General features: G+C 36.2%; 1 protein-coding gene across 5 annotated transcripts in view; it reads right to left on the reverse strand.

The window, feature by feature from the left end:
- The window catches only part of VPS8 (VPS8 subunit of CORVET complex), a 287700-nt gene that overhangs the window by 240287 nt on the left and 22080 nt on the right, over nt 1-25333 (reverse strand). For all 5 annotated transcript variants that reach the window (XM_082392935.1, XM_082392936.1, XM_082392937.1 and 2 more), the window contains exons 5-13: nt 20962-21055; nt 17610-17642; nt 16596-16650; nt 8348-8472; nt 7513-7599; nt 5030-5097; nt 3596-3749; nt 3434-3493; nt 1664-1771 (exon numbers count right to left, since the gene is read on the reverse strand). In XM_082392935.1, coding sequence (XP_082249061.1) covers nt 1664-1771; nt 3434-3493; nt 3596-3749; nt 5030-5097; nt 7513-7599; nt 8348-8472; nt 16596-16650; nt 17610-17642; nt 20962-21055 — 784 coding nt within the window. The remainder of the gene's footprint in view (nt 1-1663; nt 1772-3433; nt 3494-3595; nt 3750-5029; nt 5098-7512; nt 7600-8347; nt 8473-16595; nt 16651-17609; nt 17643-20961; nt 21056-25333) is intronic.

Raw genomic sequence — 25333 nt, forward strand, 5'->3', positions numbered from 1 at the left:
GATACAAATAAACTTATTTTCAAAACAGAAACAGGCTCACAGACATAGAAAACAAACTTATGGTTACCAAAGGGGAAAGGAGGGGGAGGGATAAATTAGGAGTTTGGGATTAGCAGCTACAAACTACTGTATGTAAAATAAACAACAAGGTCCTACTGCACAGCACAGGGAATTATATTCAGTATCTCATAATAATCTATAATGGAAAATAATCTGAAAAAGAATATATATGTGTGTGTGTGTGTGTGTGTGTGTGTGTGTGTGTGTGTGTGTGTATATATAAAAACCGAATCACTTTGCTGTACACCAAAAACTAACTCAACACAGTCAATCAACTATACTTCAATTAAAAAAAAAAAAAAAAAAGAGACACTGAGGCCAAAGACTAGTCAGGAAGCTACTCCAGAGCCTAAGCTAGAAATGTCAGTGGGAAGCAGCAATGGGGGAGACAAAGAGGACGTATACTCAGAGTCAATAGATGTGTGATAGAGTAGAAATAAAGGGAGAAGTGTAACTGAAAGGCAACTCCTAGATTTCTGGCTGGAGAAACTAGGTGGATAGTGGTGTACTTGCTTCACTGAGCTAGGAAACCCAAGAAGAGATTCCACAGGCACATTCTTACCTCTATAACTTCAGTTCATCTTATTTTCCCCAATATGCATATTCACCCCTCCTATAGTATTTGCCTTTTTTTGTTTTTTGGGTTTTTTATAAATTCATTTATTTATTTATTTTTGGCTGTGTTGGGTCTTCATTGCTGCGCACAGGCTTTCTCTAGTTGCAGCGAGCTGGGGCTACTCTTCATTGCGGTGCACGGGCTTCTCATTGTGGTGGCTTGTCTTTGTTGTGGAGCACGGGCTCTAGGCGCACGGGCTTCAGTAGTTGTAGCACGCAGGCTCAGTAGTTGTGGCTTGCGGGCTCTAGAGCAAAGACTCAGTAGTTGTGGTGCACGGGCTTAGTTGCTCTGCGGCATGTGGGATCTTCCTGGACCAGGGCTCGAACCCATGTCCCCTGCATTGGCTGGCGGATTCTTAACCACTGCGCCACCAGGGAAGTCCCTAGTATCTGCCTTATATCCTTCGTAAAGCCTTCCACAGCCTCTTTAGTCCGTACAAATCTCTTCATACTCTGAACTTATATCAATTTTTAAATTCTCATCACCTACTTGAATCCTTAAACTGTTCTCACTAGTAGTAATGAACATACTGGTTTTGCCTTTCAAAACATATTTTAACCTATGTGAAAGAAGGAGTTAAGTTTTATACTTCTTTCAATTGCCTCGTGTCCATTACAGTGTAGATAACATAGTATGTGCTCAATGATAACTTGCTGTCTAATAAATACACTATATGTAGATAGGTAAGCCATTAATACAGACCTATGTACATTTATATATTTATACATACACATAAACCATCAATTATTTATTAGTCAAAGGAGATGGAACTGAGAAATATACCATGAAGAGGCATGGAGCTGAGGGTGATCATCTGTTTTCCACGTTAACCACTAAAGCCTCGAATAAACATTAAATAGGTCACTTTCTCTCCAAAGAATTATGATAGCATATTTCTTTGACACAATATTAAACTACTGGTGAATCAAAAAAATAATCTTATGATAAAGGACTTTACCACAGATCTAGCATCACATTAGGACTTACCAGGAGAAAATGAACAACATCTCCTCTGCAGAAGGCAAGCATGGGATTCACATAATTATGCACTGCCACAAAGTGCCAGGCCAGCAATGGAACACTGGAAGGATCCATCTAAGTGAGGAGAAGGGAAAAAAAAAGTCATCACTGTTAACAGACAGAAAAACAAAGGGAAAACTCTGGTTTACAACAGCATCTGACTGGTGTTCCTTGATAAAACTTCTCCTAATTTCTCATTAAAATTCCTAAAGGAGGGACTTCCCCTGGTGGCACAGTGGTTAAGAATCCGCTTGCCAATGCAGGGGACACGGGTTCGAGCCCTGGTCCGGGAAAATCCTACATGCCGTGGAGCAACTAAGCCCGTGCGCCACAACTACTGAGCCTGCGCTCTAGAGCCCGCGAGCCACAACTGCTGAAGCCCATGCACCACAACTACTGAAGCCCGTGCGTCTATAGAGCCCATGCTCCGCAACAAGAGAAGCCACCACAATGAGAAGCACGCGCACTGCAATGAAGAGTAGCCCCCGCTCACCACAACTAGAGAAAAGCCGGCACGCAGCAACAAAGACCCAATGCAGCCAATCAATCAATCAATCAATTCCAAAGGAGCAGGGACTGACTGGGAAGTGTCATGAGGGAACTTTCTGTGTGGATGGTAATGTTCCACATCTTGACAGAGGTTTGGATTACAAAAGTACATACATCTTGGCAAAGTTCAGCAAATGTACACTCAAGATCTGTACATTTGTTGTATGTAAATTGTTACACCAAAGGAAAAACTTCAACAAATACTGAACTGTACTTAATCATATGCATGTTGAATATTTAGGAAAAAAGAGTACTAATTTCTGTAATTTACTTGGAAATACATTTAAAAAAACATAATTTGATGGCTGCATAGAGATGAACAGGTATATAATAAAATACAATAAAATGCTAATGGTAGAGTTTTACAATGGTAAGTATATAGATGTTCAATGTAAAATTCTTTCAACTTCTCTATTTGTTTGAAAATGTTCATAATAAAATGTTGGAAAAAACACCAATAAAAACATACAAAGAGATGTAAACACATACTACCATGATAAATCTCAATTAGCCAATGAAGCTCACCTAAGAACTGTTAATGGCAACATAAGCCAGCTTTGCCAGCTGAAAGGGCAGACCTGCTTCCCCTGCGGCCCAAAGATACACCGAGTACCAACAAGAAAACAGAAGAGTGAGCTCCCTCATTACAGAGGCTACTTCCTGAACTAGTCTTCGTTCTGCACCATCATTCTCCATCCCATCCCATCCCATCAATGCCTCTCCTCATATACACTCTGGAAGAAAACAACTCTTTGAAAACAACCAATCAGGAAAAAGAAAAGGGAAATTGAGGTGTGCATAATACATTCTGAGAAGTATCATCCTCCAAAGTAAAATATCAGCGGCAGAAGAAGCCAAGGAAAGAGTATGCAGCAGCAATTCATGCTGGGTATTACGGTGGGGTGTTCTCTATCAGTAGTTCATTATCAAAGCAGCAGCTGTTCATGAGAGAAAAACTTAACAGAATAAAGGTAGAAAAGTACAGATCTTGTGATCCCCAGGTTACTGCTGTAGTCACCAGCTTATGCTGCTTTGGTCACATCAAGGTAATCAGACAGTGACCTTTGCAGCACTGATTTCCATTCTACCTAGTTTTCTGACAACCTCACAGAATGTGTCACTTGCAAGTCATTTTCCCCAACCTCCTGACATGGTCTTTTTACCAATAAGATGGAGAGCCTTACTTACCCGTCCATAAGGAAAAGTCATCCACACTTTCAAGGATGGCTTCAATCCAATGACCAGTATCTTTAGGGGAAAAAATAAATTTTAATATTTACCCTGCAATTTTCAAATTTTTGGTATTCAAAGCCTCTAAAGTTATGAGCTTCAACTTCTAAATACACCTACCTTTGTTAAGGATGCCATGGCCAATAAGGAAAACTGTGTGATGGGATGATCTTTCAACTCGGGCTTAGAATGGAGAGGCTCAATACAGCAAACTTCACCCTTGGAACCACTGAACAGGCATCTAGATTCACATGTTCTCACTCCCATCACTCTCCTGAAAATGTAACCAAAAAATGCCAGATCAACTTAGCAATGATCCAAGGCGCTATAGCCCTAGCGTGGCCTACTAAAAAAGCCTCCTAACTCCTACTCCTGCCCCCAACAATCCAAACTCCACATGACATCAGCATGTCATTTTTAATGTGTGGGTCAGATTTATCACCCTTCTCCTAAAAAATCTCCAATGGCTTGCCACTGTACATAAAATAAAATCCACTCTTCGCCATGTTTAAAAGGTCCTATATGATCTGGCTCCTGCCTTCACTCCTCTCCCACTACTGCTGCTCCTGACAAACGCATGCTCCAGCCACACCGTCTTTCTCTCCACTGCTCCAGCATGCCACGCTGTGCCCACCTCAAAGGCTTTGTGCTTGAACATCCCTCTGCCTGGAACACTTCTTCTACATCTTTCCACTTGTTGACCAGATTGTCATTCAGGTCTTTGCTCAAATGTCACCTTCGGAGAGAAGGCTTCCTAAATTATACTCAAATGCACTCCAGCACACTGACCTGTTTTATTTTTTTCACAGTACTCATAACTATCTATAGTTATTTCATTTATGCATTGGTTTATTGTGTCTCCCTACCCCCAACCCAACTAGAATGTAAGTTCTATTGGAGTAGCAACCTTGTCTGGTTCATAGCTGTAACTCTGGTGTCTAGAACAATGCCTACACATAGGAGATGCTCAATAAACATTAGCTGAATAAATCAATAGTATTTTTTAAGCAATTACTTTGGGCTCGACATTGTTAGAAGGTATGAGAAATACAAGGAACATAGTCCTTACTTTGATGAACTTATGGAAATACAATACACATTGAATTTTTTGTTCTACTTTTTAAACTCAGATTTATAAATGTTCTTGCATGTATCTAAGTAGTCTTTCCTCTTATTTAAAGAGTAAAACAGGGCAATGCCAAGGCAATAAAAACCCTTCTACACCTGGCCATTATGGCTATAATCAACTGGGCCTGGGGCCTAAACGGAAATTAGTGAGATACTCCAGGATAATGGTTCCCAAGATTGACAGAGCTTATGAATACTCTGGGGAGTAGGAGTCTAGAATCCCATCTCGGATCTACTGTGATAGAATTTGGGGAGGCCCGGCCTAGTGCTCTGTATGTTCTATAAGCGCCCCCAGGTTAAGTGTAATACACAGCCACAACCTATTTCCAATCACATGGGTTTTCCAGACCTCTTCATATTCAACTTCAAGTCAGTAAACTGGAGCTAATCTTTTCATTTGTCTACAAATGTCCATTAGTCTCTTACTTAAATGTCAATTCAAAAACAGAGCCTCCGCTGTCGTTGCAAACTGCAAGAGTTGGATCATCTGTAAACTAAACAGAGAAGGAATTTATTTTCTTATACATTTTCAGACAACCAATCAAGTATTAAAAAGGTAAGGGAAAAAATTATAAAATTTTAAAAATCTAAGACAAACACATTTAATAGCATTTGAAATCACCTAAACTAGATCTACCTCAGTACTCTAAACATACAAACTTACCCATATTTGGAATAAAAATGGCTCAATATCTTTAAGAAAATGAGGCTTTAAAAAAAGCAAAAACCACCTTTCATCAGGGTAAAAGAAAAATACAAACTATGACTCATAACAGCCCTAAAGTTCTCTACTTAGGTTCTTACATTAATTTTTTCTAACTTGCTATTAAGCTAAATAGGATACTTTGGATACATTTGCAGTTGCCTAGCTTTCAAGAATAAAGACACAGTGAAAGACATTTGGTATCTTTGGGAAATAAACTTATTGGAATATGTTTTCCAATAACTGAAGAGTTAATCCACTGCATGTAAAGCAGTTTAACTTTTTATGTAACTCTTCCTAAAACGTGCTGCCCCCTCAATCTTCTTCGACAGAGTATACTTCAGTTATTATTATCTACTCTGGAAAACTCAAATAATAAATAATGTTCACAATGACAGATGGTCCTAAGGGCTTATGCGGTATGGTAGATATGAGTGTTGTAGGATACAAAATTGAATAACTTAATTTGTATCACTTACAGTGACTAATCTCCCTAACCCCAGAGGTTTGTGAAACCATCCTAAATCTCATGCCTTTGTGCTCTTCAGGGATGGTTGAGGTACAGGAGGCTACTATGAAATTATTCTTCCTCAACTCCACACACGGGTAAAGAAGTCCTACACCTTTGTTCTCAAGGCCTAGCTGAGTAGTTGCCAAAGTGGAGTGTAGGGAAAATAACAGCACTCATGATTTTATTTATTAATTTTCTACTTCTTGTGTATGTGTTTTATAATGTACTTAAATATAGTACACTAGCATATTTAAATAATTTTTAAATAAATAAATATATATATATATATATATATATACACACACACACACACATACATATGTATATATAAATGAATTAAAGCCCAAACTGTTATTGATGGGATGTGTAGGGTTAAGTCTGGAGAACAATGAGTAAGAGGTTTGAAGCGCAAGTAGCCGTTGTCAATGGAAGACCTCAGAAGTAAAGTCAGTGTCTGCACTTATCACCATTCCCAAGCAACACAATGTCCACTACTAGTCTGCTTTTAACGTCAGCTGCATTCTTCTGCCTTTATCTCTTCTGCCTTTTTCTCTCTGCCTTTATCTCTTCTGTTTCCTATTGCTTCTCCCAAAGATTTTGCTTTTTTCTACAAATGGACGGGACTTTTATAAACAACCAACCAAACATTTATTGAGCACTATTTATTGTAATGTGCTACTACAGGTAACACACAAAAATTAAAGAGAAACAGATCCTGGTTTCAAAGATCTCAATCTTTTAAAGGAGATAAGACATAACACAAACAACTACAACATATTAGAGGTTGGCTCATGCCGTATGAAAAGAGGTCAAGATAAACTGCCATGATATTCAGAAAGAGGAGAAATTCTCTCTACTTTTACTTGTCTTGGTTGTTTTCATTGTAACTAAATGCTTCAATGCTGCTTTGTCACAAAAGACTTTTATGTAACTAACCGAGATGCAGACACATAAACTCCAGATGCTACCAGACTTTAAAAAGAATGTGTATGGATAAGAGAGGTCTGCACAGCTTAAGTAACCAAATGTGTACATGGTTAAAATCCAGAAGATCTGATTTTAGACTTCCTTAGTTATAGTCCTGTACATTTTATACTTCTGAACATGGGCTTGACAGCATACAAAAACCAAGGTTCGCATTGCATTTATAAATGAAATCTGTTACCTAAGTTGGTTTATTATTTTCAGGCATGTAAGGAGAAAGCCAAGATTCAAATCTTGATGCTTTTCCTTTGGAGGCCTGAAAGAAAATAAACCAACAGATTTGTTTCTAAACATAATGCAAAGCTTGGTTCTTTCACAATTGGTGCCTTGAACTTCAGGTAATTCCCAACAAAGTGTGACAGAGCACACCGCCTCAGCAATAAAATCCTGGCGGACTAAACAAAGTAAAAAGACCTTTTAAAATCTGCACATGGGTTTTCGGTAGGGTACTGCCTGTCTTTGCCGCCAGCCTTTCGTCCAGGATCACATCAATTTACTCTCCTTCCTGCTACATCTACTAGATTTCAATACAACTTACAGCTGAATGTTACCATGCCAGCCCATCTCTGGTTTTAACTTGGGAAAACATCTTGTTGGGCCAGTCAAGTAAAAGTTCACTTTCAAGGATTCTGTTTATAAAGAAATCTACTTAAAAATGGATACAAAGGCATAATAATGAAGATGATTAGAAAAAGAAAATAAGGACTTTACCTTAATATGCAATATTGCTGTTCCTGGAGGATGAGCATCTGTTATTGATCTTAGAAGTTTTCCACTGGCCAAATCCCACATAGTGATCTATAAGACAACTAAATGCTTTAAAAACAAATTTACTGCTCTTTTTTGGACTTAAGTTTCCTGGCTTTTGGCTGAAATAATCTATTCCTGGTCTATAAACATTGCAGACAAAGAACTATAAAGTTAAAACATAACTAAAGGTTGCAGATCCACTAAAGCGTGGGGCCTTTATTTCATCTTCATCCTCCCCTCATCCTGCCCAACCTACTTTACCCTTCAGATTTTAAATCTTGTTGTTTTACTGAGAGGTAAAAGAAATTTCTTTAATGAGTCAATCTCTTTAGCACTGGTAAAAATTATAGAAAGGCTTACTGCCAAACCAATTAATATGTCAGAAGAAGAGAAGAAACAAAACTTACTGCCAGTTTCAGAAGAAAAAGAAATACCAAAATAGTTAGCTAGGAACACAGTAATAAGAATACACAAAGCAGAATACAGTGTCCTTAAAAATCAACAACAATTATCCTCACTACAGCAGGAAAGTAAATTTTGTATGACAGCCTGGTTGGTTTATAAAACCTATTTACTTATATGGACATATGAATTAAGATATTAAAAATCACAGACTCTGGCTCAGTCAATAATATTTAAAAATTTGGACAAAAGTCAGACTAAGCAAACTCAGGTTAGCTCTACAGACATGTCACTTTATAAGACGTTTTAGTCTTCGAGATACTGATCTAGAGATAATACTTTTTTTTAAATTGATTTTACATTGTCTTATGGGGAAAAGTAAGTTCCTATTTACCTGTCCTTTAGCAAAGCCGCAGAGAAGTCGTGAGCAGTCGTTGTTGATACTGAGGGCAGAGATGGCTCCATACTGACCTCCAGCACTAGTGCTACCCAGACAGAGTCGCAAAGCTTGATTCTGATCTAACGAAAGCAATTGACGAAATCAAGTGAAAGAAATGAAGGCATGAATAAATATATACTTAGTATAGGCTTGTTTTCAAACACTTTGAGGTAGCAAGTATCAAAAGAATCAAATGATGAAGTTACATTCATCTTAAAATATATTTATTGAGCATCTACTAGACACTGGGCATTGAATTAGACACTAAGAAAGCAGAAAAAAACAATAACTACAAGGAAGCATAATACAAAGTTAAAAAAAATCCTACGAAAGCTCTTTGAACTAACTTTCATTCTAGAATTGTATTTCTTGCTATTTTTAGGATGCAAGGTTACATGAAATACCATCTTTTAAAGTAGCTTTAAAACTTCAAAAATCAAAATTTATTAATTTAGAGTTTGGCTGAAATTTACATTATATTATCCATGGAGAAAAGGTTTACCAGGCAAATGAACAATATAAATAAAATCACAGGGTATGTTTAAACTGCTTAAGAAAATTCTTTTCAAGCATCAACATTTGATATGCTAAAAGCAAATAATTCAAATCTCTACTAGATTAAGTTACTTAAGGGCAAGAATTTTGCTGTAATCATCTCTGATTTCTCCAGGAGGCACTCAGATATTATTAAACCTTATTATCTAATAATTAAATTCCTCTAGGGCTTCTCCTAGGCAATGCTTATTTTATATTATATAGAGTTCATTATTGTACCCACTTGAAAACAATGAAATAAAAAATTTAAACATAAGAAGGCATGTCTACAAAATTTAACTGTTTAAGGGGGAAAAAAACTACCATACTTGCACAATCAGGAGGTCTCTTAACTCCCCCAGCCATTGTTTGTGCTTCCCTTCACTATCTATGTGCTAATTTTTGGAGGTAAATACATCTCACTCTCACTCTTAGACTATGACCTCTCTAAGGGCTGAGATCATCAGTGAATTAACATCCCCAGAATACCTAGACTGGTGCCTTGCACACAGAAGCCATCTGACAATCATCTGAATAGCTGCCACATTTGCAAATCTTCCTCCTATAAAGGTAAATCTAGTTATCAGAAAGAGCCTAAAGACATTCATTCTCAAATGTAAGGAATAATACTAGGTAAGTCCTTTTGCCCATCCAAAGTGACTACTGTAAGAATATTTTTCTGTGTTCATAAGCAGGCTCAAATAGCAACCCCCACCTCCCCAGGAGTTCTGACACAATTAATGGCTGTATTCTATCTAGCACATAGGAAATATTTGATGTTTTCTGAAATCATTTTAGATCTTAGCCTTCCAAGATGAATATCAGAAAAGGAATAAGATTCATAAATATACAAGGTCTGATATATTTTAAAAGTCCTGTTTACTCAAATCTAAAATGATAACAATTACAGATTTTTTTCCTTATTTTTTCCTTACATACGTTCCTGCCTCCTCCAGTTTAATCCAAGTTATTAAAATTTCCTTTTTCCTGACTCTAAAAATGACATCCCATTTTATTTTGCTTTATTAAATTGCATGCCTAAAATAGTGTTTTCCATGATTCTTATTTTGTCAGAGCCACCTTTACAGTTAGTGGATTATCCATATACCTTATTCTGCAAATTGTCAAGATTCAGTGGTTGGGCAACAATTTTCTATATATGCTACCACTTTGGGTCATGCGAGTAGTCCAACGAATGGGCTGAAAGTAAGAGGACAAAGACAGAAATTCCACACCAGCCTCAAAAAGAAGTCCCTTTAGCCTGGGCTGCCTGCCTTCTAGGAGAGTAGTGTTTGAATAGCATCCTGCTGAGATCCTTTGTAATCCCGGTTTTGAGATCCAAACTCTATACAGCTCTGATCCACCAATACTTAAAGACACTAACTAATGCTTTCTGCTTTACCTAAGTTCATACTTTAAATTAGACTATTTGGGCTTCCCTGGTGGCACAGTGGTTAAGAATCCGCCTGCCAATGCAGGGGACACGGGTTCGAGCCCTGGTCTGGGAAAATCCCACACGCCACAGAGCAACTAAGCCTGTGCGTCACAGCTACTGAGCCTGCGCTCTAGAGCCCGCAAGCCACAACTACTGAGCCCACATGCCACAACTACTGAAGCCCGCATGCCTAGAGCCTGTGTTCCGCAACAAGAGAAGCCACTGCCATGAGAAGCCCACGCACCGCAACGAAGAGTAGCCCCCGCTCGCTGCAACTAGAGAAAGCCCGTGTGCAGCAGTGTGGACCCAACGCAGCCAAAAACAAATAAGTAAATAAATTTATTTTAAAAATTATACTATTTAAGTACTCTTATAACTCAGGGAAAGTAAGCACAGGAGAATTAAGGAGTATGACAAAATAGAGACTAAGGGTACCATTAAGAGAAAGGAAATAGAGAAAAAAAGAGGGAAGGAAAAAGACACATCTAACTTCTACATTAAAAACCCAAACATGACTCTGCTTTCCTGACTGTGGGTCCTGTGTACTAAAAAACTAGCTAAGACAAGGACCACGTTATCAGCCTTGGTCACTCCTGAAATATGTATTAAATTTACATCCCACAGGACTATGTTAATGAAAACATTGTCAATTTTTGTCCTTAACTTTTACAATGTATTCATTATATTTATAATGTCTCTTTATAAGGTAGAGTGGCTGTGAGGTAATAGACAGTGCATAAAATGTAATATAGTTTAATTCCACAAAGATACTTATCAATTCTTATTGCTGTCATTATACATTCTATATTTATGGTGCCATATTAACAAACTTGCTATACAATTTAGACTAAAATCAGAAAAGGTAGAATTTCTGTGGAAAGAAGAAAGCAGGGTCTTATTGAAGAGGTTTCTTCTACTAGAAGAACATTCTGTAGTCCAGATTTTTCTAGACAATTCTGGGGAAACGTATTTGGTGAAGACAAACTTAAAACCTCTTCCAAACACTTAATTTCTAAAGCTACATGAAAAGAACAAAAGGACCTGGACAGAAGCAAGAAAGGTGAATATCAGAGCTCTCCACATTCTCCTCCTCCAATGGGGCTCCTGATCTGGGCAAGAAATATGAAATGAGACTATCATTTTTCCTATAAACTTCAAAGAGTTGGCATAGAACGTAAATTTTGTAAATGCCTATGAAAAATATGAAAACTATCCAATGGTACACATGCAAAGAATTTTTTTTAAGATTTTTTTTTTTGGCCGAGTTGGGTCTTAGTTTCGGCATGCGGGATCTTCGTTGAGGCATGCAGGATCTTTTGTTGCAGCGTGCGGGCTCTTCCTTGTGGTGCACGGGCTTCTCTCTAGTTGTGGCGTGCGGGTTTTCTCTTCTCTAGTTGTGGCGCACAGGCTCCAGGGCTCATGGGCTCTGTTGTTTGCGGCACACGGGCTCTAGTTGAGGCACTCGAGCTCAGTAGTTGTGGCGCGCGGGCTTAGTTGCCCCGCGGCATGTGGGATCTTAGTTCCTTGACCAGGGATTGAACCCGTGTCCCCTGCATTGTAAGGTGGATTCTTTACCACTGGTCCATCAAGAAAGTCCCACGAAGAATTATTATTAATGATAATAAATAGCTTACCAATTAATTAAGAGAACTCGAAGCCCAGATACCACAAAAAGCACATCCATTTGATAGTGAAATGAATTATATCTATTTCTTTATCAGTATACCTTTCGCAGTACACTTTACTTAGGGTAGATCTCAGCATATTCTAGGCTTAAGAGTAATGTGCTAAGTAGCAAAGAAAAGCCATAAAAAACATATAAAGTCTATAATAGCCATAAAATCTAAATTTGTACATACTTCAAGAATTTCTGCTCTCTCTCCATATACCAAAATTAATCTAATCCTCTATTTCTTCACCCCTAATTTGTTTTAACTACATCCCAAAGACCATCAAAGAAGGAAATACCTAGATCCTAGAAGGAATCAAAATCTAATTATGTGTGTAGAGCTCTACTTTTATTGCCAGTATTCACCATTCTTCAATACTACTCCTTTGTGCATTATTAAAATATTCTCTAAGACCAAAGGAGAAGAAAAGAGTTATTAGGAAACATTTTTCATCATCAATGATCATAAAACAGCAGAAGCACTTTACCTGACCGCCATCTAACAAACACACAGAATTAAATTTCTCCATTCCCTCTATAAAGCTTACTGACTAAAGCCCACGATACACTGACTCCCCACAGCTAACTGGCTATTTTCTAGAACTCAGATGCTTACGAAAAGTCAGTTGTGTTCATTTCCAAACCTGTTCATGCCACTGTAATATTACTGTACTTTAAAAATGTAATTAAACAATATTGTCAACTGATGAAATACAGTGGAAAAGAAAGAGCTGTTGTTTCTATGAAAGCTAAATGAATGTTTTAGAAAAACTTGGTAAAGATAAGTTGCTTTAAATTAACTGTCATGAAGTAAGGTATGGACAAGATAACTGCAGAAAACTGAAAAGAAGTTTTATGAAAGTCTAAAATTTTGCACACTTCGACTGATTCACAGGTGCCTAAGCTTTTACCTCTTTTTTTTAAGTAAATGTACAAATTTTGCATGACCCATCACTGATGCAGCTTATGCCAAAAAAGATGCTGCAGACGTCCAACTGGCAGATACAAACTCAAAGAAACAGTTTTGGTCTATGCCAAAAGATTAAGATCAATATTCAATGATTTATTTTCATTTAAAATAAAACATTGAAGGTATGCATATATTTACAATTTTTAACAATTCCCTACTTTAATTTCAAAACTTTTCAATAAGCATTTCATAAGAGGACATCGACTGTAACTAGTAACATTCTTTTTCAACATTAAAAAGGTCAAAAGAAAAAGAGTCACTCATGCAAACCAAAATTACTATACCTTTTCCTTTGAATCCATGGAGAAAAGATCAAAAAAAAGAGAAAAGCAAGAAATCAGTTCAAAAGTTCAGAGAAAAGACAGGTAAAATTTCAAGAGTATAAGTGATAAACTTCAGTTATCTGTGGGAATGATACTAAATGTGATTAAATGATACATCTAGCACTTATATTTAGGTATTGGTTATGGAAATAAAGAAAATGCATAATATCCAAACTTTAGCACAGTAAATCCAAGTCCATTAAGTTTGATAAAAACAAAAACAATTTCCAAAAGATAATCTACTAAAGTATACTAACAACCCAAAAAATGGAAAACTAAGGGCCTTAGGATAGGGAGATATCTTTATTAAGATTCGAATTGTTGAGATCCTATAGTTAGGTAAGAACCAAGATACATAATAAATACCATATACCTATAATTCCATAAGAATAGGCAATTTACATGACGTTTAAGAAGCTTATAATGATTACTATTTTAATGACCCAGGCCTCTATTCCAAAGAGAATCTAGTGTTACTTAAACAAGTACAGTTCTGCACTTTTTCCTATGATCAACAAAGATATTTAAAAGATCAGATTTAACCCAGACCTCTAATCTAGACACTTCATAGTATTATTACTCTGCCATTTTTTTCCTGGCTTTCAAGCAAATTTTAATCCATTTGTTAAAACTCATTGTCCAAATATCTGATTCCCACAAAAATGAGTAAAATTTATTAACTGCATGATTAAAAATCCAAAGCATAACTAGAATATTATGATCCTTTCTCAAAATGTTCATTATGGCATACTTTCTTTTTCATGAGACTGTAATGAAAGATTATTATCTCATCAAATCTACAAGAAAGTTGCTGGGGTCTAAAAAAATTAGAAAGTAGGCCCAAGGAAATTAAGGAGACAGTAATGAAAGACAATAAACTCTTCTTCTCCTCTGTTAGTTTCTACTTTAAAAGACTTCATTTTAATTTGTTGCAGTAAGCTCTGCATGGATTTGATTATAAGCAGGCACATATTCTTATAACCTTGTGGTAAGGAAGGGATATTAAAGCAGATAGAGTTGAAGAAAAGTGAGTACTGGTAAGTGGGAACAAAAATAAACATGTATTCTGCTGACAGATAAACATGTACATTATATTTTATCCTCATTCATCTTAGTTCTTCCATTCTTTCCTTTATGTATCTTGCAATTTGCCTCCTTTTCTCTCAGAACTGGAGAACTGCTTGGAAGTGTGGAAATGTACTGATCTTAGGATTCAGTATTCCTTGATTCTGAATTTGGCTCTGTACATGTCACTTAACCTCTCTGGTTCTCAGTCACCTCATATGTAAATAAGGGGATTGAACTAAAAGTCCTTTGAAGATCCTTTCCCAGAATTCTATCAATCTGATACCAACTATGCCCTCATAGGAAAACAAGCATTCTTACACGTGATAGGAGAGCAAGCTGGTAAAACTTTCTAGAAGGCAATTAGGCAGTATACATCAGAAGTGTTTAAAATGTTCATACCCTGACCTAAGCAAGCCCACTTTCAGGAATTTGTCCTAAGGAAGTAATCATGTGAACAAAAATGCAGTTACAAAGATGTTCATCACTCTACTTTCTGGTTAGAAACAACCTAAATGTCTTATAGTAGGAAATGATTAAGTAAAACGTGGCCATTAAAAATGATGTTACACAGAAACAGACTCACAGACATAGAAAACAAACTTACGGTTACCAAAGGAAAGGGGGAGGGGTAAGTTAGAAGTTTGAGATTAGCAGATACAAACCACCATATATAAAACAGATAAACAACAAGGTTCTACTGTATAGCATAGGGAACTATATTCAATATCCTGTAATAAACCATAATGGAAAAGAATATGAAAACGAATATATATATATATAAACTGAATCGCTTTGATGTACACCAGAAACACAACATTGTAAATCGATCATACTTCAATTAAAAAAAAAAAAGCTAATAACTTAATACAGAAAAAAATTATGTTACAGATGACTAATAATCACATGGAAAGATGTTCATTATAATGAAAATGCAGGTTACAAATTAACATGATCCCATTTGGGGGTGTGTACATATATATACACACATGTACAGGAAAAAAGATTAGAAGGCCATACAGAAATGTTAGGAATTATTCCTGGATGGCAGAATTTGGTGTATCTTCAACCTTTTGCTCATCTAATTTTTTTATTATGAACACATATTATGGAATAAGAAAAAATTGTTTAAAGAATCAATTCTAAAGTTCTCTAAAGAGAATTATATTTTTGTTTCCATTCTTCTCATCCCCAGACAATAAAACTTTATTATTTATATCAATCGCCTTTGAAAAGACTAGGTGTTAAAAACACATGATAAATAAGGCTTTTGGCATAATGGAAAATTTATAAATAGGAAGTCAAATTGTTCAAAAACAAGGGAAAATAACTAGTTATTCACTCATATGATAAATAAAAATGCAAGGCCCACAGAGATCAAACTGTGGTTCTGCTATTAAGGTCTTCCCAGGTAATCCTTACACAATATCCTGTAGAGTCCTTACTAAAATACAGTGTCATCAGGAATTCCATTTAAGAAAGTTGCAAAAGACTGAAGATCCATAGAGAACACTAAAAATGACAGGAAAATATTATCTAATAGTTTTTAAGTAAACAGAACAAAATGTTCTGCTCATAGTATTGAATGCAAAAGCAAAGAAAGATTAAAACTAGGTTTATTTAGTCTCATGTAGGAAAAAAAAATGAGAAAATACTTAGGACTATCACTTACCATTCAAAGAAAACTAGCTAAGTTCTCTTCTCAACCAAAAAAAGAAAGTGATTATGGGCTAAAAATTTTTCAGTTTAGAGGGTTTTACAATGTAAATGAAAAAAAACTTACTGTCAGTAAGAGTTACTGAAAATTACTGAGAAAGCCTGGGAATCTCTTTCTCTGAAGATCTTTTCAAATACCAACTACTCAGATATGATTTAGACTAAAACATTAGCACCACCACATATCAGAGGCAGACAAAATGCCAGCCTCTCAACTTTATATCCTTTTTGTCTAGGTCTGCAGAGAGTCAAAAGATATGATATGATAGCTTATAAATTCATAAAGAAGAAAATAAACTTGCAATGAGCAACAAAATGAAGCTGAGTCAAGTAATTTTTAACTATAAAAATGCTGACCGCTACTTTTCAAGTTTTTCTGGCTTTTTTCAAATAAATAAAGTTTACTATATAAACTGTGATTAAAAGACATTATTAAAAAAAAAACCCAAATACTTAATATTTAAAATAAGGAAAGTAGGTAGAAAATTTACCAAATATTAAAGCCAATCCATGAGATGTACCCACTGCTATCAGACTCGACACTGCCTGAGAACAAAAGAGAAGATTACATTTTAAGACATTACAAGGATCTTGAAATAATCAGAATTGAATTTGCTGGTTTTCTTTCCTCTAGGCACCAGATAACATACCAACTATTATAAATAAGGAAAATTTCATCTAGGAGGCAAAACGGGAAATGAAACTCAGAACATCTTATTTCTGGGAATCCCTCTAAATTTACTCTAAGGGTAACAAAATATCATATGTTCAACATTATAGGCAAAAACATGCCACTTAACTTCCTCTAAAGCAATTTTTTGAACAATTCAGGGGTCCACACACAGTAAGAGGCACTTATGCTACCCAACCAAGAGCCTCCTATGAGGTGTGAGAAAGGGACAAGAAAGCCCTTCTCCAGTTTATTCACAGGAGCCAAAAGGCACCAGAAATACTCAAAACCCAGCCCACTTCCTCACCAATTGACTATCTAATAAGAAAGCTACAGGAGGCAGCTGGAAATAGTTGAAAATAGAAAAGAGGGCACTAGAGTGCTTTCAATATCCCCCAGTTCTCTATAATCACTCCACAGATTTACTATTTGGCAGGCTTGGCAATGGAGTTCAGAGCTGTTAAGTGTACTATTTACCACAAAGTGATTTTACCAAACACTGTTTTCCACTCCCTATAACCAAAGCGAGGCCAAGTCACAGAAGGAGCAAATATACTTGGGCAGGGTAGTACCACATACAAATAAATTGGGAAAAGGCTAATCATTATTTTTCTCAAAAAACAAAACAAAAAAAGAAAACTGAAAAGTAACAATACACTAGAAAGAACAAGAACATTCAACACGGACAAATTTTAAACCTGATTACTGGCAGTAAATGACATGACTTAATTATCACAAAACTTATGTAATAACTTTGAATATCGGAAGAATAAATCTAAGAAAACCTGATCAAATGGAAAGCTTACCTTTAAAGGATTATTTAAAGTATACTTACAATTGCTGTAGGCAAGCCAGCATCTACTTTGTCCTAAATAAAATTTTAAAAAAAAGTATTTGAAAAGACATTCCCATTTTTAAGCAGAAAATGGTATAAGGCCCTCTCTTTACATATACAATTCAGACAAGAGGTAGAACCGTCATTTTTGCCCCCAAATAAGAGAAACTACAAAAGTTGTATATACCAACAAAATATAAAGAGCACAAGAGTAGATCGTTTTCTTTTACTGTTTCAGGAAGGGTACTGATTATAAATGAAAATGTAAAGGAAAAGAGAGAGGAAAGAGATTCTATTTTCAATAGAATGAGTTGGCCTGAGGATCAAATTAAATGTAAAGTATCCTATAAATGTAAGGGTGTCTACTAATATTTGGTACTTCTGTAGCTTTAAATAATAACAAGGGCTTTCAATGATTAGAACTGTAGTAGCAAAGAGCTTTCAAATGCATTTATCACATTATTTGATACTCAAACCGGGAGAGATGGATCAAACAAGTAGTATTATTCTGATTTTCCAGATTAAGAAAACAGATTAAGATTCTTAAGATTCAGATTAAGTTTCAAAGAGCTTAAATTGACTTTCCCACAATTATTCAGGAAGTGGTAGACTATGTCTAAAACTCGGGGTTTCCATTCCCAGACCAGGCTCTTTGGATCACTTCTGTATTTCTTTTCTGTCTGTCCCTGTCAATGTGCTCAATTCATTATTATAATCTCTCAGAAGGCAGAATCTATTATATCCAACTTTACAGAGCTTCCCAGGAACTAACTTAAAAAACTTATACCAGGGCATGGAACTATGAGGAAGAACAATCACCAACGCTGCTATGTACAACGTTCTGGATAGTAGGATATACTCAACTTTGTGTGGATGTGTGTGTGTAAAGGATGCCTAACATAATGCTGAACAATAAAGAAACACGCAACAAATATTTGATAAATGATTGATTTGTGCCCTGGACAGGGAAAAAGAATGAGCCAGCAGATGAAGAACATAAACTATATTCAAAATGGAACCTGAAAAATGCAATTGGAAGTCAGCTAACTTTCAAAGCTAAAACCCACAGATGTGGGAAGCAATTTAGAGGATATATGAATAGAATTTCAGTGCTGGTGTTACGGCATCTTAGGATAGTGATTCTCAAAAGCCACGGTGCATTAGAATCACCTGGGATACTCGTTAAAATGCAAATCCCTAGCTACACTGCTAGAACTAGATTCCAATTCAGTAGGTCTGGGATGGTGCCCAGGAATCTGTATTTTCATAAGTACCCTAGGAGGTTCTTATACAATGGACACATTTTGCAAAAACACTATGCTAAGGTATCCCTGTTATCTTAGGTGATCATAAAATGATAAATATCCTTTAAAATTAATTTGAATCAATTTTAAATATAGTCACATGTCATATTACTTTGAGGAGGATTCCAAAATTAAACAATGAGGTTCACAACTCCAAAAGTTTCATCTCTCCTAAGTGTTCTCCAGGCACAGACTACAAGGCCATGATGATCAACGCCCTAGGCAGCCCTAATAACATCACTATCCACATGGCTGAAAGCATTACTGAACAGCCATTCAGGAGAGATACCCCAAAATATAACTAGCTTTACATGTTAATAAACCAACCATCACAGAAAAGCATACAATTTAAATTGAGCTGGTAATCCAAAATTAGGAAAGCAGAGTATGAAGACTGTCACAAGAAAAGCAGTTTTCATTTTAACATACCAAAGGAGCTCAGCCATGGCAATGAAATAAGAACAGAATGCAAACACTCTGGGATTTATTACAATTTTTCCCTCCTCTTCAAGAGAAAGGAGAAACCCTTTTAAATAACAGATTTATCTAATCATTGTTCAATGTCTGAGTTTTAGTTCAGTCTCCATTATTCAAAATATTTTTAAAACTGCACAGGTGGGTCAAATGACTGTTCTGGTTCATCTTGATTTTGAAAGGAATGAATTTCATCACCTACATAAGGATTAAATTCAGAAAACGTCATGGAAATGTAATCCTCAACAGGTGGTTCCCATTCTAGCAAATATGAGCTACTCTCCACCTACAAAAGGAAGGACAATTGCCCAGGTTTCCTCCATTGCTTGACTATCTCTCTATTTAAATTGACTTCATGATATATGAGCTGGGTCAGGGTATACCAACTGCCCCCAGAGAACACTTTTTCTTTCTTTCTTTTTTATTGTTTCTTTGGGGGGTTTTTTGGTTGTTGTTTTTTGGGAGGTTTTTGCGTGTGTTTTTTGTGTTTCGTTTGGTTTGGTTTCTGCAATAAGAGCTTTCCCTAATAAACCTGAAAATTACAATGTGGTTATGGTGTCATGATGCCACTTCTGTATCAATCTCTTACCCTTGTGAAAAATCAAACCTTTGTCCAAACTGAATATGCAAAATACCAATTAAACTCCAGGAAAAGAACATAAAAACATATCAAAGTTCCTGGGGTATGAATCTGTCATCATCATCATTACTATTACTATTATTATTTACAGAATCTATATACTGAATTCAGAAAACCAAAACTGAAAGACTGTGTAAAACTACAGGCCTTGAGGCCAAAGGAAAATTTGATAAAACATACCAGAATCAGCATCTATTGTCTTGATGGACTATTAAATATTTCTGCACTTAACACAGTACTCTAAATCATTTTCAAAAACGACACAGATATTCTGTTCCAGCTATTATACACATTGGCCACATTCACCAATACCACCCTCATTTCACAACAAAGAAGCACTAGACTTGGAACCAAAAACCCCAATTTTGAGTAACTGCTCTGCTATCTCCTAACCCAGTGATGTAAGACAAGTTAATGTCACCTCTCTGAGCCTGTCTTCTCATTTGTAAAATAGGATATGGCTTTCCCTACTTTAAAAGTTGTAAGAGTATATGAAATAAGGTACATGAAAAGACTTCTGTGAATTATAAAAAAATCACTCAGTTGTAAAAGATTCTGATCAATCATTTCTCCATATGAAAAGACTAAAAAGAACAAGCACTCTACCTCAACCAAATACACAAGATGGCAACTAAACTGAAAAGGAATTTAAAGAAAAAGCAGATAGTGTTTCTTTTAGGCTTGCTGCCATATTTCATTTAGGCACACCCGAGACTCTGGGCAGACCCTTATTTCATGGCTGCACTAATTTCTATGTCAAGATGTGTAGCTATGTCTTATGAGTCAAAAATAATCACACAAAACCCATGAAAGCCAGATTCTATTTTTCTTAAGCCTCAGGCCAAGAGAAGTGCTGTGCTTTGTTTTATGCTCATTCCTACTTCATTATGCCATTGCAGGTTATAAAGCTGGGGGAAGAGAACAAAATACTTACAGCTGCAGACACTATTTGGGCAGAAATTCCCTTCAAAAGTGAATGTCGCATAACTGATCCATGGAGTGAAAAAGAATCAGGTAATTTCTTCTTTCTTAAAAAGAAAAAAAAAAAGGAAAATATTTAAGAATTGGGGAAAAAAATTGAAAAGGCAGGGTCTTTAAGACTTTGAAAAAAGAAAAAATAAAAACGAGAAAAGGATAAAACACTGTATTACTTTGTTAGCTCTGGTTTGCAAAGAGGTATAAAGTCTAACAGTCTCACGTTAAAATGTACTGAATCCACCCTGAACCTCAGAGAAGCACAAGCAGGAAAATGAATAATTCCAACATTTCCTTTTCACTGATTCAACCTGTTCCTTGCCCACCTTAAGAAATACAGCAAGAGGTTCTGCTACTCATGAGAAGGTTGCCTATAGAGCACCCCTGCTCACATGTCTACATTACCTCTACCTGCCTTCCACCTTTGCCACCTTTCTTGCCCTCCTGTTGTCTATAACGACCCTCTCATTCTCCAACCAACTGCCTCAAATGCCCTACTCATTACACATTCTCTGATGCTTCTTTCACTTAACCTACTCATCACTGTACAAAAAATAATTTTTAAACTTTTAACAAACATTGAACACCTGCTCTATGTGACTAAAAGTATGTTCTGGGGATACAAAAATAAGGTCAAAGTTTCTACTCTCAAGGACCTCATATCCTAGCTAGAGGGACTAATGAGTAACTCACTCTTAAATTAAAGGATAAATGTTAGAAAAGAAAAATAAATAAAGCACTATAGAAACGAAATGAAGAGTTTAATCCTGTTTATTAGGGAGCTGTTAGGGACAGCTATAGAAAAGAAAAGGTATCTGAGCTGGCCTTGACAGATAACTAGGAGTCTGTCAGACAACAAAAAAGCACAAGCAAAAATATGAAAATGTAATGGTGCACAGTGTGTGGGGAATGTGAGTACACAAAAGGCATGGACCAGGAGGACAGGAGTGGGAGTGCTCAGAAATTATGTCAAAATGGTAAGCAGGGTTCAGACTGATGCCATGCAAAGCAGTTCTGACATTACTATGTAGGCAAGAAGAAGACACCACAGCTTTTAAGCAGGTAGTGACCAAATCATCCAAAACATTTACGTTATAATGGTTCCATACAAATTTTAGGATTGTTTTTTCTGTGAAAAATGTTATTGAGATTTTGATAGGGATTGCACTGAATCTATACATGGCTATGGGTAGTATGAACATTTTAATTAATCCATGAACATGGGATATCTTTCCATTTGTGTTTTTTAATTTCATTCATCAATTCTCATAATTTTCTGTGTACAGCTCTTTCACCTCCTTGTTCCTAAACTTATTCCTAAGTACTTTATTGCTTTTGATGCCACTGTAAATGAGATTTTTATTACTTTTTTATATATTTCATTGTTAGTTTATAGAAACACAACTGATCCAAATCAGTCAAAGTAACCTTGAGAAAGAAGACCAAAGCTGGAGGCATCACACTTCCTGATTTCAAACTCTATTTCAAGCTACAGTAATCAAAACAGGATGGTACTGGCATTAAAAAAGACACATAGATCAACGAACAAAATAGAGAGCCCAGAAATAACCACCTGCATATATTGTCAACTAATATCTGACAAAGGAGCCAAGAACACTCAATGAGGAAAGAATATTCTCTCCAATAAATGGTGCTAGGAAAACTGGGTAATCACATGCAGAATAATGAAACTGTACCCCTACCTTATACCACTCACAAAAATTAAACAGATTAAATACTTAAACATAAGACCTGAAACCACAAAACTCTTAGAAAAAAACAAAGGGAAAAACCTCCTTGACAGTGGTACTGGCAGCAATTTTTTGGTTATGTATGACACCGAAAACACAAGCAACAAAAGCAGATATACATATAATATATAAAAATATATATAAATGGGACTACATCAAACTAAAAAGCTTCTGCACAGCTAAAGAAACAATCAAAAAATGAAGAGGCAACCTATGGAATACGAAAAAATATCTGTAAACCATTAACCCCATAAGGGGTGAATAATCAAAATATATAAAGAACTCTTATAACTCAAGAGCAAAAAACAATCTGAGTAAAAAAATGGGCAGAGGACCTAAATAGGCATCTTTCCAAGGAACACATACAGATGGCCAACAGGTACATGAAAAGGTGCTCAACATCACTAATTATCAGGGAAATGCATATGAAAACCACGAGATATCATCTCATATCCATTAGTATGGCTATTATCAAAAAAACAAAAGATAAGCATTTGTGAGGATGCAGAGAAAAAGGAATCCCCAGACACTGTTGGTGGGAATGTAAATTGGTGCAGTCACTATGGAAAACAGCATGGAGGTCTCTCAAAAAATTAAAACTAGAACTACCATGTGATCCAGCAATTCCACTTCTGGGTTGTATATTCAAAGGAAACAAAATCACTAACTCGAAGAGATATCTGCACTCTTATGTTCATTGCAGCATTATTCAAAACAGCCAAGATACGGAAACAACCTAAGTTAAATGTCCATCTACAGATGAATAGATACAGATGTGTATTCACATACATACACACACACACACACACAGAAAATGGAATATCATTCAGCCATGAGAAAGAAGGAAATCCTGCCATTTGTGACAACATTGATGGACCTTGAGGGCATTATGCTACAAGAAATAAGTCAGACAGAGCAAGACAAATACTGTATGATCTCACTTATAGTGGAATTTTAAAAAGCCAAACTCACAGAAACAGAGACTAAAATAGTGACATCCAGGGGCAGGGGGAAATACAGAGATGCTGGTCAAAGGGTATAAACTTCCAGTTTTAATATGAGTAAGTTCTGAGGATCTAATACACAGCATGGTGACTATAACAACACTGTGTTATATACTTGAAAGTTGCTAAGAGAGTAGATCTTAGATGTTCTCACTGAAAAAGAAAAAAAACAGGCTAATTATGTGAGGTGATAAGTAACCCTTCTGTGGTAATCATTTCACAATATATACATATATCAAAGAATCACGCAAAGGGCTGACAGCAGAAGCAAGAAGAATTACAATCCTGCAGCCTGTGGAACAAAAACCACATTCACAGAAAGACAGACAAGATGAAAAGACAGAGGCCTATGTACCAGATGAAGGAACAAGATAAAATCCCAGAAAAACAACTAAATGAAGTGGAGATAGGCAACCTTCCAGAAAAAGAATTCAGAATAATGACAGTGAAGATGATCCAGGACCTCGGAAAAAGAATGGAGGCAAAGATCAAGAAGATGCAAGAAATGTTTAACAAAGATCTAGAGGAATTAAAGAACAAACAAACAGAGATGAACAATACAATAACTGAAATGAAAACTACACTAGAAGGAATCAATAGCAGAATATCTGAGGCAGAAGAACAGATAAGTGACCTGGAAGACAGAATGGTGGAATTCACTGCTGTGAAACAGAATAAAGAAAAAAGAATGAAAAGAAATGAAGACAGCCTGAGAGACCTCTGGGACAACATTAAACGCAACAACATTCGCATTATAGGGGTCCCAGAAGGAGAAGAGAGAGAGAAAGGACCTGAGAAAATATTTGAAGAGATTATAGTCAAAAGCTTCACGCACATGGGAAAGGAAATAGCCACCCAAGTCCAGGAAGTGCAGAGAGTCCCATACAGGATAAACCCAAGGAGAAAAATGCCAAGACACACAGTAATCAAATTGGCAAAAATTAAGGACAAAGAAAAATTATTAAAAGCAGCAAGGGAAAAATGACAAATAACATACAAGGGAACTCCCATAAGGTTAACAGCTGATTTCTCAGCAGAAACTCTACAAGCCAGAAGGGAGTGGCATGATATACTTAAAGTGATGAAAGGGAAGAACCTACAACCAAGATTACTCTACCTGGCAAGGATCTCATTCAGATTTGATGGAGAAATCAAAAGCTTTACAGACAAGCAAAAAGCTAAGAGAATTCAGCACCACCAAACCAGCTCTACAACAAATGCTAAAGGAACTTCTCTAAGTGGGAAACACAAGAGAAGAAAAGGACCTACAAAAACAAACCCAAAACAATTAAGAAAATGGTCATAGGAACATACATATCAATAATTACCCTAAACGTGAATGGATTAAATGCTCCAACCAAAAGACACAGGCTTGCTGAATGGATACAAAAACATGACCCATATATATGCTGTCTACAAGACACCCACTTCAGAGGCAGGGACACATTCAGACTGAAAATGCGGGGATGGAAAAAGATATTCCATGCAAATGGAAATCAAAAGAAAGCTGGAGTAGCTATACTCATATCAGATAAAATAGACTTTAAAATAAAGAATGTTACAAGAGACAAGGAAG

The sequence above is a fragment of the Balaenoptera borealis genome (assembly GCF_965194805.1).
Source record: "Balaenoptera borealis genome assembly, chromosome: 5".
Taxonomy (NCBI): Eukaryota; Metazoa; Chordata; class Mammalia; order Artiodactyla; family Balaenopteridae; genus Balaenoptera; species Balaenoptera borealis.